This window comes from Adiantum capillus-veneris, chromosome 4 (assembly GCF_014529385.1).
Source record: "Adiantum capillus-veneris isolate H3 chromosome 4, ASM1452938v2, whole genome shotgun sequence".
Taxonomy (NCBI): Eukaryota; Viridiplantae; Streptophyta; class Polypodiopsida; order Polypodiales; family Pteridaceae; genus Adiantum; species Adiantum capillus-veneris.
The window spans coordinates 151,131,741-151,153,356 of NC_140934.1; the positions used below are offsets into that span (position 1 = coordinate 151,131,741).

At 42.1% G+C, this 21,616-nt stretch overlaps 1 protein-coding gene and 1 pseudogene across 3 annotated transcripts; one reads left to right on the forward strand and one right to left on the reverse strand.

Moving 5' to 3' along the window:
* The first annotated feature begins 7,714 nt into the window (after positions 1 to 7,714).
* LOC147460165 (F-box/kelch-repeat protein At5g15710-like) lies at positions 7,715 to 9,975 on the forward strand. Its single transcript, XM_086511270.1, has one exon. The coding sequence runs from the start codon at positions 8,595 to 8,597 to the stop codon at positions 9,816 to 9,818; it is 1,224 nt and encodes a 407-aa protein (XP_086367396.1). The 5' UTR covers positions 7,715 to 8,594; the 3' UTR covers positions 9,819 to 9,975.
* Positions 9,976 to 11,522: 1,547 nt separating this feature from the next.
* On the reverse strand, positions 11,523 to 13,707 carry LOC147460166 (universal stress protein PHOS32 pseudogene; annotated as a pseudogene). 2 transcript variants are annotated; one of them, XR_015187942.1, is made up of 3 exons: positions 13,552 to 13,707; positions 13,249 to 13,353; positions 11,523 to 12,360 (listed from the first exon to the last, which is right to left on the reverse strand). The product of XR_015187942.1 is annotated as a universal stress protein PHOS32 pseudogene, transcript variant X1 (transcript). The 2 variants fall into 2 exon arrangements; XR_015187943.1 differs by having other exon boundaries at positions 13,249 to 13,305; positions 13,552 to 13,700.
* Between the last annotated feature and the right edge of the window lie 7,909 nt (positions 13,708 to 21,616).

Genomic DNA, 21,616 nt, shown 5'->3' on the forward strand with positions numbered 1-21,616 from the left:
GAAGTCCCTGTGCAACTAAGTGTAAAGACAAAGAGGATGTATCTTCTCTGGAAGACCCAGCTGCAACTGATGAGAGGCTGTTTGATTTTGCAGCATCTTGTGGTGCTGGGGACAAGTTTGATCTAGTTCATTCTATGTTTAATCCAAAGTTTGACATTGAAGACCTGTTAGCTCAGCACAGTAATTTCTTGCAGTCATACAGAGATAAGTTTGAAGTGATGGTACAGGTAGGAAGGGTTGTTCTGCCTACTATGACTCTTGTGCATTTAAATGACTGTGGTGGAAGGGGACAGGGACTGAAGAAGTATAGGGAATTACCACCCTCTTGCTGACATTCAGCCTGCCCTTTGCATCAAAAAGAATGCAAACTCATTCAGGAAGCCTTTGGCTTTATGATTTACCTGAACAGCCTGTTTGGATTCCTCATGCAGAATCCTGATGAGGTGTTAGAGGAGCAGGATGCAGCACCAGATGAGGAATGCGAGGAGACAACTCATATGCAAGAAGTCGAGGAGGTTGAAGACACAGTCGACCTTGAGGTGGAGGCAATTGAAGTACAAAGAAGTAAGATGCTCTCTGTGAAAACCACAGAAAGCAAACTTCCATTGGATGTCAGTAACTTCACTGAGAAGCATGCTCAGATGATGTTGCTTGCTGTGCCTGACTTCAGGATTGGAGACAGGACCTATATCTTCTTACATGATGTGCAAAGTGTGTTTTATTTAAGGGAGGATTTCTCCCTGGCAATTATTTCCAGAGTCCAAGAGGAGAGGAGTGGATTTGTTTCAGAGAATAGTAGTGATGATGAGGCAATGGAAACATCCAGCAATCCAATGGAATGCCTTCGAAGATGCTTTGAGAAAGCTGAAAAATACAAGGAGACACTACCTGATGAAGCCACCTTCCAAGCAATAAGACAAAGCCTAAGACCATCGAAAAGTAACAAAGAAGTGGAGGATTGGTTTAACCATTCAGGTCAGGGGTCAACTACATCTGTAGACCTATGGCAAGAAAACCTCTTTCTGTAGGATGAGAGCTTCATGGTAACTCTCTCTCTCTCTCTCTCTCTCTCTCTCTCTCTTTGTGTCATTTCTGACATTGTATGTGCAGTCTTGGATTGCTGACAAGGATGACTTCCTTCGGCGCCGGACAAGAGAGTATCGAGGAAGGGATGCGGCCCTAGCACAGTACCTTTCAAAGCTTTGCGAGTCGCCGATAGTAGTTTTCCACAATTCCATGTCACAAGAGGGTTCAATAGCAACTTACACATTCAAGACACTATCACGCTTCTTGGGTGGACCGGTGCTACCCAAAAGTGCAGATAAAGTCATTCTTGTGGACAAAGTGTTTGCTAGAGATTGTTTTGGTTACTGCCCAGGCTATACAGGTGGTCGGGCAGCGTATTACTACACCTACACAGCAATGGCACTAGCTCTTGGTAGACAAAACCCAGATGAACTTTTAGAGTATGGCAAACATCTCATGATTCGTTACAAGGGTGACGTGCCAAAAAACAAAATTGAACCTGCAAAATCTTGATACACTTCAAGTAGCAATTGTATAAGATCATGTATTACATAAATTTTGTACAATGTCATCCACTCAGAGTATCTTTCTCCACTTGTGATTCACATACACCATTGTCTCTCTCCACCTTCGTTGACTTTCACGAGCTCCGGAGTTGTTGTATGCCATTGATCTTTTAGCTTTTTGCTTTTGTAAATGTCTGATGGCTTGTGCTGTTGCTGAATTTTCCAAGACTTCTTTTGCCTGCATTCGATGAATGATTCTACGATAGAACCATTCAAATAGTTCTCTCAAACTGTTAGCCTTGATTCGAGAGCCACCATGTCGTGTGTGCCTGAAATAAGCATTTCTCGCCATGTAATGAGACTTTTCCATCCCTTGGGTATTCCATATTGCCGGGTTCCCATACTTCTGTATAAAATATGGCAAATGATTGAAGATGATGTGCTGGATATGAAAACAGATTAGTTAGAATGTTTTACAGTCACATATTTGCACATAAGAGAGAAAGAAATACATTATAATACCATGTAGTGAGTAATCTGGGTGTCTGTCCATGCTGTCTTGAATGATTTTTTCAGAAGGTTGAGATTTTCCTTGAACTTGTTCATATCACCTTGTGACCAGTCATCTTTGTCGCACATCAAAAATAGGATGTCTATTGATCGCCAAACCTCAGCCTTCGCGTTACGAGTAGTTGGTTCGTGGTCTTTGACTGCAATATGTAGCTTTTTCCAGCTCTGATACTCTACCTTGCTAACATAAGATGTGTTATATATTTTTTCATGTTTTGTTAGCTTTGGATCTCTTGTACCTTGGGGCTTAGATAAAAACCTCCGTGCCTTCACCCCACCGATGGATGGTTTGCATGGGACATCCTTCTCAGCAGTTGATCTCTTTTCATCCCGCTGGATTTTCACATTGCCACCATGAAACCCCATATCCGACAGTACCATTTCTAAGCACTGCAGGGCTACTTGTCGTTCTGCGGAGTTCTTAATCTTCCAAGCAAACCCGATGTATAAGTAGACCAATTTCTCCACAATTCTACAAAGGGCATGCATTGTACAAATGTGGACATTCACAAGTGGTATTTTCAAAACCAGTCGAAAAGCAGGATCCTCAATGTGACGTGTTGGAGCTTTTCTCCACCACTTTGGGTCCATGACCTTTGCAGGCTCCATGCAGAACAAACACGGTGACTTTGCCATTGCACCCATTCCACAATTATACATGCACTTTAATGTTTTAAGGTCACCTGCAAGATGCCACTGAACTTGAAAGTCTCCCCTTCCATCTAGATGTAGTACCTCTCCCTGGTTAGTCTGTCGATCAATCACCTCCGGAATATTAGTTCGATGGAACACCCAATATAGAATCTCATGATCTTCTTTCTTTACCTGCAACACAAAATAAATGAGACTTAAGTAGATCTGAACATTTGAGCTTACTTGAGAATATCGCTTACCTCAAACGCACCAAGCCACCATATGTTAGATTCTGATTGAACACTAAAATATAAAGGATCATCACTGGGACACTTTGAGAGGGCTCTATTCATTAAAGTAATAGTAACACGCTCTAGCTTTTTCTCTTTAACAAGCTCACACTCATCCAGTTTTAACACAAAATGTAATAGCCCACGTGACTCTTCAAATGTGATGTTGTAAAACTCCACCATTCTCTTCTGTAGTATCCGCAGGTCCATAAAAATATTGTTGAACTCATCATATGCCATGTTCGCTCCATGGCCACTCTAAGTTGCTTTAATATGAAAGGGCTGTCCAAGATAGTCTCCCTGTGCATCGTTAAGCTGAAGCCTCTCTTTCCAAACACTTGAGGCTGATGGTAGAAGTTTGGATTTTATACCCTTCCTAACAAAGATGGATGAGACAGACTTTTGGATAGCCGAATATCCTCTTTTGCTTACACCAAGTGAATCAAGTGTGCCTTGTATCTCTTTTGCAGGCACTGAGTTCTCTGAAATAAAGCGGTCCACTACATTTCGTTGTAGAACCTTAAACTTCTTGTCATGTACTATATCTGCTGTCAGGCTTCTACTTATAAGTGGCTTCAATCTCTTTCCTATATTGGCTTTGGGGTCAATGTTTTCCTTGTCAGGATAGATTGAATCTCTACATGAAGACAATGCATAAGTAAATAACAGAAAATTTGCTTCACTAACACTATTTAGGCACATGAAAACAATGCATAACAAGAAAAAACAAAAAGATTACTTAACTAAGACAATGTAGCCAACCAAGAAGCATCACCTTAATGCTCGGATTCTTTTCTTGAGACCTCCTGATGCAACCTGCAATGTTTCAAGATTGCGCAATTTCTTCTTTCGCATACGACCACCCAAGATGGTGTCCTTCATTTGACAACTTCGCACCTTTCCTTTCAGTTCTTGTACCTCTGTTTTATGTTGCAAAATGGTAACCTGATCTGTAGAATGTAAATGTGAAAGGCGAACAATCTCACATTGTTGAGCTTGGAGAATGCTCTTGTAAGTTTTAGCTTCTCTTGTAAGTGATTTACAATAACCCAGAAGGCCCTTTTCTCCATCACTAGCAAAGGTCAATAAGCTTGTAGGATTGACAAACGGTGGAGACGCATTAGTTATTGGATTCTTAGGGTAGAGAGAGCCTCTCGTCCAGATATCTATGTGTTTAGCTCCTTGAGCTCTGAGCGTGTCTATGGAAGCGGGAGGTATATGTGTGTTTGTTTTACTGCGCTTAATCAATGGTTGGTACTCATTGTCCAAATCAATGTGAAGGTGATATTTGGCTCGTTTCTGGGTAACATTTGTGCCATTTGAGGAGTGGGCCATTAGCCAAATGTGCAGATTTAATTGAAAGTGAATAGCGGCTGCGGATTCGTCCCTCCATGTTAGCCTCATTCCCTCCATATTGACGAGGTTCATTCAATGCAACTGAAAAGAGGATTATCCCTCAATCACTACGAACGAATGTTCAGAAGAGTAAGGAATCTACTTAAAGTACACTTTTTGAAGTTTTACTATGAAAGACCCAACTCTTTTATTTGCCATTTTTTCTAGAGAGAGAGTGCAAAAAATACATTTTCTTAGAAGGCCCTCCAAATGACCTCCGAAATTTCCTAATGCAAGGTTATAAATCTAGAAATGTTAATCTCAAGATTCCAAGATTAGTTATTATCGTGACATAAGATCTATGCACAAGACGAAGCAACGAGACCATCATTGCATGGGGACCCATGCCTACCATTCCCTGTCAAATAAAAGAAAGCTGAGGCCCATCCTTATTTACACACACACACACACACACACACACACAACACACACACACACACATCGTCACTAATTGGCACACCCCTTGGGAGTTGGGATTAATGGTCCATATTAGGCATTGCGAGGCGGGTGCAATGCGGGTTGTTCGATCGTTTTTTGAACTAAGTGTGAACTCAAGAGGTATGTGCACCACACCAAATTTGGTGTGAACTCGATGTGAACTAAGTGTGAGCTTGGTGTGAACTTGGGAGGGTATGCACACCACACCAAATTTGGTGTGAACTCAATGTGAACAAAGTGTGAACTAGCTGTAAACTTATCCGTGACGATGTGATCTATAATCTTAACACACACACACATACACACACCTTTCAACAAGCGCATGATAGCTTAGCGGTTAGAGTTGATTCGAAGGGGAAGAGAGGGAACCGGTTCAAGTCTTGGATCCGAAAGTGTGGGAATCTTTTGCATTAGCAATCCAACGATCATGATCAACTGGTGGTCATGAGCCGTTGATCCGACCTCCCAAAAGGAGGTGTCAATTAGTGACATGGGACACCATCCCTTAGAAGAGAATCACCCCCTTGCAGGGAGACTGAGGCCCCTGTTACACTGGGACACCCGGCCATGCTGAGGTTTCCAAAAATGTCCACCAAGCCAACATGCGCCCCAAATTGGCCGGCTTGGTTTGCTGTCACATTGGGGCACCCTGGAGGCGGATTTTCGTTAAAAAAAGAAACGCCTTGCGCGCGCTACCAGACCAGCGACCTTGCCTATGCAAAACGCAAGCAGAATGCGAGATGATGATGAGAGCAACCTGTCCAGAATGCAAGCTCTCTCTCGGCTTTTGCAGAATGTAACCAGAATGCAACCAGCTTGTGCTGAATGTGAGCAACCTGTCCAGAACACAACCAACCCGAGGCAGAATGTGAGCATAATGTGAGCTAATGAGACAGCTACATTCTGCAGATTACCTCGCCAGAAGACGGAAAAAAAGCACCCCCCCCCCCCCCCCCCCCCCCCCCCAACACCCCCACCCTCCTCTTCTCTTTCATGTATACAATAGAAGCATCTACACCAGCTTTTTGTGTTACAATAATAGATAAAGCCCCTACTTTTGCTTTTTCAGCTGACATCTCACTCAGGAAATGATGGCAGGCTTTGATGTCAAATCATTTACAAGACAGCCCACTCTCAAGCTATAATCAAGCAATCTCAAAAAAAATAAAAAATGTAAACAAAGTGTAATCAAATGGATTTTGTACAAATCGAAAGCACACTTTTTAACTGAGCAATCCAGGATTGATCAATTAAACAACCAGGACCTGGATGTCAATCATTGAACAATTATCAATTACCATTCGTAGCCAAACATAATGCAAAAATATTCATCCATGTTCTTGAAGTAGCAAATAAAATTCACTTCTCTTAAATAAGACAAAAGTGCAAAGAAAATTGCCGCAAGGTAGACTTGCATTTTAGGATGCAACAAACAATGCATCTTGCATGTCATATTCCCACAGCTTCATCATCAGCATTATCATTGTCACTGTCAATTACATTCGTGGTTCCAAATACCAATTTGACATTTTGTCGCGTGTGCTCTTATATACATTACCCTTGCCAAATTGTCGCGCTTGGCAGCTTTGTAGCCCAAGTGGTGTGCATTGCTCTCACAATCATCGTCATCTTCTTCTACCTCAATACTATAACCTCCATCATTTTGTCCACGTGCTACTACTTGATCCAAGCTCACTCCTTGAGAAATTCACAGAGTCGTGGATGGAACCTGCCCACCCGACGTCATAGTCCCACACCATGCAATTAGAGTCCACTGTCAGCTGGAGGAGAATGGAATGAAATTCTTTCCAATTGAAATAATCCACAACATTCTCCCTGGGTGCAATAATAGGTACGTGTGACCCATCAATTGCCCAAATGACATTGGGTATGCCACGAAGTTGTTGAAACTCCTTAGCCAATTGCAACATTCGAGTGCGTGATGGCCAACTTATAGAAATAACGTAAGCCACTTGTACAGACTGTCTTGCAAAAATCCAGCACGATCTTTGTACCTGTACTTCTGGCACAACCATAAAGATCTGCAAGTACCTCCACATTAGCTCCGCTTGCAAGTCTATGCAAGGAAAGTACAACCCTATCCTCCAAGCTGTTCCAAGTTGGGATCCAAGGGGGGGTATCTGGGAATCCATTGCCCATATGAATACATTTGAAGAATAAGTGTACATGTAAAAGGGCAAGAAAGACTGTTCAAATGTATAAACCATTGTTGCATTTTCAGCACTAATCCATGCATCATCTACTTTGTTTCATTCCCTCGCCTACTAGTGAACACTTGCTAATGTTATTCCTTAGTTCAACGCAATAAGCAGGCAAGTGCAACATTAACAGAAAAACAACAAGATTCTTTAACTCATGTGGTTTGGTTGTGCCATTGTAGGCAACATGAAGTTTTGTGTATGTAATGCAGGTTCAGAAGGTGCTGGCGAAGATGCCTAGCAGATTGTTAGAGGATAACTTGGTTTTTGGGATGGCTTTGGAAAGGGTTGGGGGCGACTTCTATTCTCCCAAGGTCGATTCGAAGATGCAAATACACCAATCCATTCTTCCAGCTCTGATGGAGTCAGTGCATACCCAATGGGATCTTTACGCATGCCATTTTTGTACCCACCCGGTGTTGGTCGCTTCCCTCTTGGAGCAGGGCCATATGTTGTAGGTTCAAATCCATCAATGGCGTCTTTCACCTTCCCTTACTACACTACGAAGCCTAAACTGGTAGCACCTATGTTTTGCCAGAGTAATCAGTGGCCTACTCCTATGTACCATAATCCAGTTTCTACCCATTGCAACCAACCTACGAAATTTCCATTGTAGCCGTCAAATAGCTCCGCTGGAGCACATGAGGGACTAGTGCGGAGGCGAGACGAGGGAAGTGCAACACAATAAGCAGGCAATGCGACATTAACAGTAAAACAACAAGAGCTTACCTTGTGCGCTGGGGCGCATAGCTGCTCACGATGTCCAAAACAGGTTGAGAAGAGCAACAGATTGGTGGACTTGGTAGGCGCGTAAACGAAGAGAGAGAGAAGGTGTAGAGAGCGGTGCTGCTCGCTGATTGGTTGTTGTAGAAATGTTGTAGGTTGGCCAACCTGGTTCGGTTGGCCATCTTCACACAAAAGTTGGCTCTGAGCTGGACCTCCAGCTCAGCCTTTGAAAACCCGTCCGCTGGCCAAGTGTGACACCCAAAGGAAATCCAGTGCGAGTTTTGATTGGCTACCCTTCAAAAGGCATGGCCGGGTGTCCCAATGTGACACCAGCCTGAGGGGCTACCATTGGGCCCGTGCCTGTCCTCCTCGTATATAGATATAGATCCTGCGAATGCGCTAAGTAGTAGAGCTCGCGGTTTTGGTCCCGGGGGACATCACACTCGATCGCTCTTCACGATAGTCCTCCTGCTGCTACTTACAGTAGCATGCAGCATGCTTTTCCGCTTTCTAGGGCAGGTTTGTGTGCATCTCCATCATTCTGCTCGGCTGCCTTCATTCGCCTGTAGCTTTTGCAGTCATCCTCTTTGGTTGTCCTTAGATGGCAACCACAGACCCCTCCGATGTACATTTTGAGGTCAAGAATTGAATGTAGGTGAAATTATTTGGCGGTGAGCACATAGAAGCTCATTCTATACAACCAGAACCTTTGATGCATGGTGCAAAGCTAGCTACTGTGGATTTCTTCATGTGCTCCAGCGCCATTAAGCTCACATGTGGGAGCTGAAATCATGAGCGAAGAAGATGATGCCTCCGAGAAAGTGAGGCGGAATCAGGCAGTTGCAGGAGACAAGAGCTTGAGCTCTTCTACATGGGACAAATTACCTGATGATCTACATGCTCGTGTGATCGCACTGCTACCCATCCCTTCCATCATTCGAAACAGAGCAGTTTGTCAAGACTGGAATCGCATGATTGTCTCACAGAGTTTCAAGCGTCTTCACGAACATTGCGTGTCAAATAAGGAGAAGCCATGGCTATTCATGTGCTCGTCTTTCAACTGCAGGGAGAATTGTTGCGCTTACGATCCAAACTTGAATGTATGGCACACAATTCCTCTGACATTCGCACCGGTCTACATGAGATTGCCCCTCATTGCTGTGGGTGGGCTCTTATTCATCAAAGGGGCGGCCCCGTCAGATACTTCAAATCAGGGTACTGGCAGCTCATCGCGCTTGGCTGTGTGCAATCCCATCACAAGGACATGGAGAGTGCTTCCTCCAATGATTAGGGGTCGCCTTAACTCACTTGTCGGAGTCTTTGGGCACTCAGATGCAGCCAACTTCACGGTAGTAATCGCAGGGGGTACTTACGAGAGTGGTGGGAATTATGAATGCACTACAGAGGTATATGACTCAATTAGCGATTCGTGGTGCATTACGGGTACGGTGCCTCGTGAATACACCGTGAAAATCACGGTGTGGACATCGAAAACCATATACTGCAAGGGTATTTTGTACTGCTTGACCTCTGCAAGGCCCTATAACATCATGGCCTATGACATGAAGAAGGGGGTTTGGGAAGAGGTAAGAATCCCACAGCCACAAGTGTTGTTTTGCTCTTTCTTAGTACAAAGACGAGAACAGCTGCTTCTTGTGGGGGGAGCCAGGTGTGAAGAAGCAGGTCCAAGAGTCCATATTTGGGAGCTCCGAGACAATGGTAATCGATCCTCCTCCAAAAGGAGTTGGGTTGAAATTGAACGAATACCTCCACACCATTTTCAGAGGTTTTGTGAAGGAAAGTCAGTCTTTGATCTCAAATGTGCAGGGAGTGGCGATATGCTCTACTTCTATAAAGACTCGCACTCCGATATACTCTTGTGCGATCTCTCACAGAGCCCTACAACATGGAATTGGCTCCCTACGTGCCCATTGAGTGCTCGATTTTTTAAATTTTCCATCAGGGGTCTTCTTGTGAAACCTAGTTTGGATGGTGATGCGTTTATGCAGAAATGACATGTATCATACATGTGTCAAGCTTTGACATGTGTCAAGCTTTGCGTGCGAATTGCATACAATTTGTGCATATGCAGAGCTTTGTATGTGAAATATGCAGATAATTTGCATGTATTAAAATGTGCTTGGCCATGGGAAACAGACACGGACATTTAGAGATTGATGTACATTTTAATGAGAAATAACAGTGTTGAGGTCACAAATGCTGATTGATTAAGACTCCAGAATAATGTGGATGGCAGCAGGTACCTACCCATAAAACATTGATGTGTTCTTTGGCCACGCTTTGGCCCTTTTCTTTAGTAAAGATAATCTTTCTTGACAAGAGGAAAAGCTCATCAGCTTTTGATTTGTAACAGTGTTCAATCATGTGCATTTTGCCTATAAAGACTTGTAAAAGTGCTCTCTACAGCCTAGCTTGGAAACTTTTCCCTACATGAATGTGCTAGTGGGATGCAGTACGTGGCTTTAGTGTATTTCTAATCGCGGTCAAAATTGAAGGACCTTGGCTAGCATGGCAGGTCCTTGTCACTAATTGACACCTCCCTAAGGAAGTGGGATCAATGGCCCACATTAAGCGTCGAAAGGTGGGAGTAGTTTGGCCGTTCAATCACTTTTTGAACTAGGTGTGAACTCGGGAGGTATATGCACCACACCAAATTTGGTGTGAACTTGGCAAGGTATGTCCACCACCCCAAATGTGATGTGAACTAAGTGTGAACTAGGTGAACTTATCAGCGAATGATCTATAAACGAGTAAGCGATAGCTTAATAGTTAAGAGTCAATCTCTCTGGAGGCAGGGGACATGGGTTCAAACCCCAAACCCGGAAATGTGGGAATCTTTGCATTCCCTACCAATTGATCATGATTGTTGTAATGAGTGATCGCGAGCTGTTGATCCCACCTCCCAAAAGGAGGCGTCAATTACGGGGGAGAGCAGAAAGCTCTCTCTCTCTCTCTCTCTCTCTCTCTCTTTGTGGTAGATTGGTTATACTAGTTCCATTTGGAGTGTGAGGTCTTCAATACTCATCAGATACATCTTTGAATCTGAGGTCCTTGGGATTGTTCCAACGACATAAAAATCTCAATCTCTCTCTCTCTCTCTCTCTCTCTCTCTGTGGAAACCATCAACTTGTATGTGTGTGTGTGTGTGTGAGTGAGATTATACAACACAGCAAATTGTATTTGTTTTTTTATCTGAGAAAATAGAGGACTCCCTTAGTGGCTGTTAAAATTTTTGCATGACAAGAATCCTGCATCGCAGCAGCAGCAAGCATATGCCAACTTTCAGTTTGTGCTCTGAATTCGCATCTTGATCCCTCAAGCTTCCCCATGCAGATGATAAGCATCTTTGCCCCCAAAAACAATAATAATGAACAAGCTGTCAACAACTACAAAGAAAAGGAATTTTGAATAGTGACTCCACAAGTGCTCCACACAGCAAAGATCAATATGTGCTCAAGTGCACCACATGAACACACAAAGAGATTAGGAGAATGGCCGGAAATATACTATAATTACAGTGACATACACAACACTAAGCTCATAGCAACCAGAAGAACCCGTGCATGCCCCAGCAAACATACAGATCTGCAGTGAGTCACACAAGAATCAGTCACAAAAGCTTAAGACACAGTAAATATGGCAACAGCGTGTGATGCCGAGGGGCTCTCATTCACAACCAAAGCATCATGTAGTAAATCTAAGAGTTCAACACCTTGGTTAATTTCCCACAAAACATGACCATTACAAAGCTGTGAAAGTCCAAGCTAGTGTCAATTGTAAATATGGCCTGAACAACAAATTTTTGTCGTAGACACCACAATTGCTTTCAGCAATGAACAGAGTCACTTCCAGAGGGTCAGAATGTCTCTTTACGGCCTCGATGGCGTTGCCTCCACAATCACCGTACCATCATCCACTCCCTCTCCACCATGCTGCTTTTCTTGGCTTTCATCAACATGAACATCATGCCACTCTTCTTCATCTTCTTTCTCCTCCTCCTCCGGCAGCTTCTCCAAAACCACAGGCTCCTCTCCCTCTCTCTCCTCTTCAGGATATCGGACTACCACAACAGGACAGTCACAATGGTGTACACAATAGTCACTGACACTACCTAATCGAGCCTTTTGCGTTTTCCTTGATGCACCAAATCCTCTGCTTCCCATAATGACTGCATTAACACCAAGCCTCTCCACTTCTAAGCAGATGCGTTCTTTCATGTCATGATCCTTCACAATATGGATCTTGACTGGTATCCCCGCATCAATAATAGGTTTTGCAAGGTCTGATGCCTTGTTTGATGTGAGCTCATCGAAATTCTGTTGAGTCTCTTCATCACTCGAGTCAATAGATTGCTCCATTGCCCCCCAATCAGCCCCGTAGAGAACATTTGTCGGCTGGACATGGAGTAGAATGACGGAATCATCAGGCCTAAGATAGTTAGCCACTGCCCACTTTACCGCAAATGCACTCTCATCACTGAGATCCACTGCAACAGCTACCTTTCGGTTCCCACTCTGCAATGGTGATAGTGGCATCCTGCACAATGCGCAAACTCAAAAACAGGAAAAAGGTTCTGTGCCCTCCACATACTTACCAGGCAGTTGTCAATTAGCGCCAAAGATGGCCACACCTAAAGAGTGCAAGCCTGTGCAAATGCAGCAATGATCAATTTACACCAAATACCTAGGATCATGTTTCACTGTTCTAGTGCCATTTCACCCTGTTTCTTTGCATCTCAATAAAGAAGCTTTTAATAATCAATCAGGCCCACGATCTTATAAGTGGTAAGCGGAACAGAGTTTCATCGATTATTAGGTTCCAATCTAAGAGAACAGTCCTGCCGACAATAGACAACACTTCAAAAACTCTACAAAAAGTTATTACAGGATTTTAACAAATAAACGGCAGCATTCAACCGGTGGTGGTGTTGCTTACTGGTTTATGTAATTCAACCATTACAATCCAGGCCTCAAGGAGCTGAACCAGTAGCATTCTGACCCTCACTTTTGCTACCAATGGTCCAAGTAACGTCAGTGAAGTATCCAATTAAACCTAGTTTGATCGCTTTAGCATGAAGCAGGTTAGGCATGTACAAATATGGGCTTGTGAGGGGCACTTGAGAGAGAAAAACCACAATCGCCAGTCGTTTTTAAATTTCCCATTAACGCTCCCGAAAAAACATATTCAATGCAGGTGCGGCTGTCAAAGAATTTAAGAATTTCATATAAAGTACTCTTACATTACCCTTGCAAAATCACTTTGGTGGTTCAAAGAGCTTCCTTATGTAACGCCTTTCATTATCATGCATGTTAATTGGCTCCAGAGCAGGAACAAACAAGGAAAACTCAAGCTTTGGAAATTATGATGATTAGAAATGTCCTGCTGCTAAAATACTCAAGGTTGAGCTAAGAATTTTCTTCTTACCTGCGTTGATTGCAGACTACTTGAAGGTTTCTACAGCACTCCAAGCTTGAAGATCAACTGCTCCATTAAAGAAAACAAGTGACTAGTTCAAAAACACTGCGTGATCTGCAGGAAAAAAGGCACATGAATTAAAAATACAGAAAGAAGTGCGCAAGCACTTCTTGCGCACTTCTTTCTTGCTTGTGAATTCTCGAAAAGACGAGGTCAAGCTGTCCTCTGAAAGCTTCACTTGTAGAGCAACTATGATAGAGCCTAGAAAATGCAGAGAAGCAAAGCAGCACTGAAAGGCATACTGGCGTTTACCTGCGACGACGATGCACCGCTGTTGATCTCTCCCCGGCGTTGCAACCTTTTACAGCATTCAGACATACCTGAAGAACATTGAGAAATGACCCCACTAACTCACATGGGCGGGGCTTACGATCTATCCCACAAGTTTTAAACTGAAGACTTGGTATCAACAGGGAAATAGAATAACCCATCTACCCAGAGAGAGAGAGAGAGAGAGAGAGAGAGAGAGAGAGAGAGAGAGAGAGGAGGGCTTGCGAAACATTTTTTTGTGGACCCGGCTTTGGAACCTTTTCACACGCATATGAGCAGGCTCACTCAAAATTTGAGAGGGATAATCACACTAAAAATCTCATATTATAACTAAAAATTCCATAATTTGAACCGGCTTGAGAACCTTCTTGCCCAAATTTGAGCCGGCCATTTTCATTTTGAATAGGCTCTGGATAAAGAAAACCTATCTTTTCCCGTGCCCTTTTGTGTGTGTGTGTGTGTGTGTGTGTGAGAGAGAGAGAGAGAGAGAGATCCAATTTTAGATTGATGGGTTTAGATCGCCCTATTTAACAAAAGGTTGAGGGTTGAACTCCTAGATCATCATCATGAGGCGAGTCTTCAATTCCTCTATTGTCACTGCCACACATAGTGAAGGACACATTGGTGACTTTCAAAATAAAGTCTTGAAGCTTAGATATCATGTCCTAGTTGGGTACCCATTTTATTATCCCTTCTTAGGATGAGCATATATGTTTTACACACCTATTTGTTTGAGTTTAAATTCATTCCTATGCTTGTCCATTATGGTGGGATTTGAGGCTCAATGTGTGCCCATGGATGGACGAGGGAGCTTGGCTATCCAAGGCCTTGTCCAACGCAAAAATCCCAGAGCCACACTTTTTAGCACTTTGCAATCACCTTTGCTCACACATTTGCTGCTCAATTGAGCAGAGGTTGTTGAACAACCAATGTGTAAGCTACCTAAATACATATTACAAAAATGAATAGAGTACAAAAACTAATTTACTCACATATGTGGTCCCTTATGTTCAAAAAAATGACTCTAGTCACTTTCTTGGGAGCTTTTGCAATATCAATGAGTGGCTAGGCACAAGACACACTGGTGATGGCTACAAATCTAGATTGTGCATGTAGATGGCTTGCACCAATGATTAGAGCATTTATATTTGTGTTGTAAATAGAGTTTATGGATAGCTCTTATTTTTACTCAGAGTATCAAGCTTGACTCCTCATCTATAAATTAGTATGTGCAAAAGGAAGAAGCTTACTTCTGCTTAGGAGGAGATTGTGGCCAGTGCTCATGTCACTCTTCTGCATTCTCCTCTACCTCTCCTCCTCTCACTCGCGTGTATGTGTAGCTCTAGAGTCGAAAAGTGCACGTCCTCTCTCTCTCTCTCTCTCTCTCTCTCTCTCTCTCTCTCTCTCTCTCTCTCTCTCTCTGTGTGTGTGTGTGTGTGTGTGTGTGTGCGCGCGCGTGCGCGCGTGCGTGCGCGCGCACGTGTAGGCAACCTTAGTAGTATAGTGTCATACCAACCGACTAAATAAGTCAATTTGAAAAACAAGGAAGTTAACCTAGCTTAGAGCACAAAAACTATCTACACATGCCACTACATAGGTGGTCTCAATAGATGCAAGGTGAGTGTGTTTTAAGCTCAACCATTCCTATCAGTAGGTCTACTCCAGTGGAGCTCAATGCTCAAATGTTCAAATGCTTCATAGACCTACACTTGGTGCAACTAGCAATGATGTAGCTATTCCTGACGTGCATCAAGGAGACAATGTGTGTCCATACATGAACAAGAAGTGTGCGACCGATTGTATCCCTATTTTAACAAAAAATCTAGAGCGCAGTTGTTTAATCAAATAGCATCACCACAAAGATTAAGCATTCAAATACACAAGCAACTTGATTAGCAACTACGAATACACATGCACTAAGTAAATAGCGAGATCAATATTGATTCTATTCAAAATGCTCAACCATCATGCATAATGTGAGACTAAGGCTAAGTGGGAAACTGGCATGGGGGCTTCCCTTTATGAAATAGAGCTATATGCAGTAATGTACGCTTTGAAAAGTGATGACATTACTTGTATGGTGCTCATTTGAAATCTTGTTTGACCATGAAAGTATAAAGTGGTTTACATAGAGCAATCTGACTTAAAGGGTCGAAAGGTTGAATGGGTTGAGATTCTTCAAGAGTATGATGCAAAGCTTTGGTATCGTAAAGGATGATACAATGTGGTAGCTGATGCTCTTAGTTGAATGCTTGGGATCAAGTCTCTTATGTTTATAACTTAAAAGTGAGTTTTTGGAGACTCTTCAAGGTATATGTGAGTATGATTATCCATACTCCAAAGTGTGGAGTCATGTTAAAAAGAGGGATCCTTCTCACCCCAATGTTGACAATGTATCTATTTCCTCCACACCTCATTATCCTCTTTCGAGTGATGAGCTGACTAGATGGAATAATCTTTCCATTGATGATGGGTACCTACTCCACAAGGGGAGAGTACCGATTGATGCACACATTTGGCACCAAATTATTTATGAATGTCATGATAGACCAAGTGTAGGGCACCCATGCATAAAGAAGACTTATACACTTGTATGACAATAATTTTAAGCCAGGCTTGCACGGGTTTGTTCAAGGATGTGTCTTCCATTGCCAAAATTGTCAAGTAAAAAGGAGAGTGTGTGCAGGCAAGACGTCTCTTGCATCCTTTGGAGATTCCCAATGGTAAATGGGAGAGTACCTCTATGGACTTTATTGTGGGTCTACCAACAATCATACGAGGTCATAACTTGGTATGGATGATTGTAGATAAATTGAATAAACTTTGTAAGTTTATTCCAACCAAGCACCATCAAAACTCTAGAGTTAGCCTTTTTTTTTGACAATCTATAGGTTATATGGATTTGCCTAGCAATATTGTGAGTGATCATGATCCCAAGTTTAACAACGATTTCTAGATGGTTGTCTTTAAATGGTTGGGAACACAACTCACTATCAGTATTGCAGATCATCCACAGATAGATGGACAGACTGAATGTGTTAATCAAATGCTAGAGAATATGCTAAGAGCATACATTAGCAAGAAGAAATCTAATTCAAAAGATCATCTCTCTATTTTGGAGTTTCCTTATAATGCTAGAAAGCATATTATGACTAGGTTTAGTCCCTTCATGCTTATGTATGGTTTTCAACCTAGATCACCAATTCCAGTTTGGTTGGTTATTAAAAAAAATTGTCAAGTCAAGGACTTTATCCAAGTCCATATATGGATATGCTAAATAGTTCTCTTTAAAATGTTCGACAAGCATAAGACAGATACAAGAAGTATGCTAATGTGAAACATCGGCAAACAAGACACTTTCACCACATAAATAGTTCTCTTTAAAATGTTCGACAAGCATAAGACAGATACAAGAAGTATGCTAATGTGAAACATCGGCAAACAAGACACTTTCACCACATAAGGTAAAAAGATATTCTTACATGCTATGGAGTATTTAGAAAGTCTAAAAATTGGTCATACGCCTAAGTTATCTCCTAGGTATTGAGGTTCCTAGTCATGTAGGGTATGCTAATGCGAAACATCCACTCAAAGGAGTTGGAGATATGGCCTACAAACTATCTTCCTCTGTACTCTCTTATTTATCTGATTTTTTATGTAAACACTTGCATAGGGATGACAATGTAATTGATCATTAGGTTTTGGTTGATTCATTGAACTTGCAACCCAACTGCATGAACGTGAGCTCGTTCTAGACTATCATAATTTATGTACTCATCATGTTAGGTGGAAAGACCAACCTGAAGCAGGTGCCACTTGGAAAAACACTAATGTTCTTAAGAATAAATACCCCACTTTTCTTTTCAAGGACAAAAACACTTGCAAAGGGGGAGTAATGTGAAGCCAAGGGCTAAGTGGGAAACCGGCACAAGGGCTACCCTACATGAAGGGTGTAGGATGGTTAGGTGGAGCATTGGTTTTCGCTTCCTTTGACCTCTCACATAAGGGAGTTTGTGGGAGTATGAGAATTCAATAGAGTAGCTTCTGGGAGTGGACGTGGAAGCTATGGAAATCTTTGTTGTTCTCAAATCCTACAAGCTTGATGTGACTAACTTTTGAACTTGGAACCCCCAAATGAGCTAAAAATGGCTATTTAACATAACGGGCCCGCTAAGAAAGCTAGGGTTTACACTTGGTCGGCCAAAATCGGTTAATTGTAGTCCTATTACATTCCTAGGAGCTACTAGCTATGGAAAAAGCAAGACTCAAGCAAGGAACACACACACACACACACACACACACACACACACACACACACACACACACACACACATATCCAAGAACCCTCCTCCACACCCTTCTCATGTCTCCCCACCACCAGCATGCATGGGAAGCTAATCATGCTGCTTGATACCTGGCTTAATTTCCATTGACCCCCCTTTTGTAACCTTAACAGGTGATTCACGTGTGAGATCATGACCCCTATCTCCTAGTGTAAATGCAATTGCCCCAACATAGGTTACGTCACATACCTTCCCCCTTAAGAAGAACTTTCGTCCTTAAAAATTTCATTGGAAGAAGTAATCCTAAATTGTGGAAATCTTTTCCAAATAATCCTTATTTGCTCCCATGTTGAACTCTCTTCAACACAATCTTTCCACTTAACAATTTTTTTTTTATAGATTGTGTTTTCTAATTCTTTTTTCTCTAGTGTCTAGTATTTTTCTCGCTCATGTGGAAGAGATTATCTATGAGTTCCACTATCTGATTACCTTGAATAAGATTATCAAATTGACCCAACTTATTTTTGAGTATGCTAACATGGAATAATAGATTGTTACATTATACATGTGGTAGTGATGTGTGTTAACACACTTAGGACTACCGTGGCATTTTTTTTTCCTCACGAGGATGTTTTCCCCCCCGTGCATTGTATATACGCCCATCACTCTAGGGCTATCTTATCTTTCCATTGCACACTAATTAATACACTCTCTGTTGTGTGCCTCGAGCTTCCTTCGTCTTCGCCAAGTTGTGTGTGTTTCCCTGCAACCCTAATTCCTACAATTGGTATCAGAGCAGGTTGCGTCCTCTCAGGCTTAGTTGCCAACAACTCCAACACACACTTTCTCACTTTCTTCAATTTATGTGATCTTTGGTGAGCATCAGTAGCTCGAAAAATACTTTGGGAGACCTTGTAAAGCTCAATCTGCTCAAGTTTTTGATTTGGGCTCACTTCGGACTCCGTTTCCACTACAAGCAGTGTTGTGCATACAATTTTGTCATTTTGTGCAAAATTTCTTCTGTGCCGTTTTTTGCTTAATAGGTCCCTTACAGTCTTTACGGGTTGTGTTATATAGCACGTGTTGGTCATGCTTCGTTTCTCTTCATTTCGAGAAGTTTTCACATCAGGTGAAGGCATTCGCCACATGGCTGGCAACAACACAGATGTGTTCAAGGTGTTTGTTGCTAAGGATAGATTGGATGTGGACAACTATCCTATGTGGGCTTACATGATGCAACATGTCCTTGTGTCAAAGGGTGTTTGGAATATTGTGCAGGGCATTGATGTACGTCTTGGTTCTAAGGATGTAGGCGATGTTGTTGGTTCTGGTGGCAGGGTTGCTACTGCCAGAGCTGTTTTGCGTATGACTGAGCAAGTTGAAATGTAAGAAATGTGTAAGCTCTTGAATTTATTGGGTTGTCTATAAAGCACACTATTACTCCTCACATTCGTTCAACAAAATCTGATGTACGTCTTGGTTTTAAGGATGTAGGCGATGTTGTTGGTTCTGGTGGCAGGGTTGCTACTGCCAGAGCTGTTTTGCGTATGGCTGAGCAAGCTCGTTGAAATGTAAGAAGTGTGTAAGCTCTTGCATTGATTGGATTGTCTATAAAGCACACTATTACTCCTCACATTCGTTCAACAAAATCTGCAAAAAACCTTGAGATGTTCTGGCTGGTCTTTATGCAAGTCGCAATGAGGCTAAAATTGCATTGCTACGTAAAGAGCTGAAGTCGAATATTATGCATGAGGAAGATGAGATGGGCACTTTCCTTGCTGATGTCAAGGATATAATGAGCAACTTATTTCTATAGGCAAAGTCATTCATGACAGCTCCCTTGTATCAGATTGTCCTTGGTGCTTTGCCGGATTCTTACTAAACTTTTGCTAGTACTTGGAGACTTATGACCCAAGGAAATCCAGAAGTTGTCAAGTTTGATGCATTATGCACATTCTTGTTGCAAGAGTCACTTTCTAGAAAAAACAGGGCTAAATAGTGTGCAGTTGAACATGCCTTTGCTACTCAAAGAAAAGGTGGTAATAGCAATGTAGCCACTTTTCATGGTTCTTTTGCGAGTGGTAAATTACTTGTTCCTAATGCTTCTTCTGGAAATAATTCTTCTGAGAATTTTGATGAAAAGGGCAAAAAGAAGATGCGTTGCCATTATTGTAAAGCTAATGATCACTTGATCAAATAGTGTCCTAAGTTGAAGGCAAAAGAGGCTAAGAAGAAAGAGGTTGGCTCCACTACAAATGGAGCTATTGAGTCTTTTGTGAAAGGAGATTGTGATGATGATGTTGATGTAGAATGGGATTTTAGTGCAAAGTGCACTTATGATCCTTCTGTTCATGGTGCATGTATGTCAATTGTTGTAGATGCTCATGTGTGGTATTTTGACATTGGTACTATAAAGCACGTTACCTCTCATCGTGACTTGTTTACCTCTCTTGTGCCAACAATGCCTCTTACCCGGTCAAGGGAGTTGGAAAGATTGTGTTGACTGATGCGAATGGCAGTTCTTTCACACTTGTTGATGCACTTTAAGTACCTAGGATCAAGAAGAACCTTTTGTCTGTATCTGCACTTTTTAGACTTGGTTTTGTTATGAAATTTGTGGAGGACAGATGTATAGTTCATGATCTCATTTTTTGGTGATGAGATTGCTGCATCAGGCATTTTATGTTGTGGGCTGTATAAGCTCACTTTGTATAACAAGTGTGGGCAAAATTTTGCAAATGCAGTTGTGGATTCTACGGCTATTTCAGATGCAAAACTTTGGCATGCACGTTTTGGGCATCTGAATTTTAACAGTTTATTGCATTTGTAGAAATCTGATATGGTTACTTTTTTTTCGCCTCTTGACACGTGTTAAACATGTTTGTGAAGGTTGTATTTTGGGTAAGATGCAATGTTCAAAGTTTCAAAAGGATGGTTCAATTAGGGCTACATGCAGCTTGCAACTTGTGTATAGTGATGTTTGTGAGCCCATGCAAACTCCATCCTTGGGAAATTACCTTTACTTTGCAACTTTCATTGATAATTACTCCAATCATGCACGGGTGTATCCGCTTAAGGCGAAGTCCGAAGTGTTTATGTGCTTCAAGCAATTTTTGGCTATGTCAAAAAATGTCTCTAAATGTACTATGCACACCCTTCGTTTCGAGCGAGGGGAGATATGTCTCATGAATTTACTGCATTTCTGTCTAGTTGTGGGATAAAACACCAATGTACAATGCTATATACACCTCAACAAAATGGTGTTGCTGAAAGGAAGAACATGTTGCTTATGGACATTGTTATTGCTTTCTTGACTGGTGACATACTTAAGGAAGTTTATGTAACGTAGTCTCGCCGTTTTGTCAAGAAAGGACAAGAGGATAAAGTGTGCAAATGTAAGAAATCTTTGTATGGGTTGAAGCAGTCTCCTCGTGCTTGGTATAAGAAAGTTGACACTCATTTGTTCAAATGAGGCTTTCATGACAGTCCGACAGAAAGCACTTTGTATGTGAAATGTGAGGGTGATGTACTTCTCATTGTTTTTCTATATGTGGATGATTCGTTGATCACTGATATGAATGAGGCACATGTTGATGAATTTAAGGCCGATTTGAATGCTACTTCAATATGAAAGATTTGGGGTTGCTGCATCATTACTTGGGCATACAGTTTAAGCAATGTGATGGTGGTATTGCATTGTGTCAAACAAGCTACATAGAGACATTGCTATGTAAGTTTGGACTTGAGGATTGCAAACCTATTGC

Excerpts from the sequence above, each read along its gene's own strand:
- LOC147460165 (XM_086511270.1), top strand. The coding sequence starts at position 8,595 with ATGAGCGAAGAAGATGATGCCTCCGAGAAAGTGAGGCGGAATCAGGCA.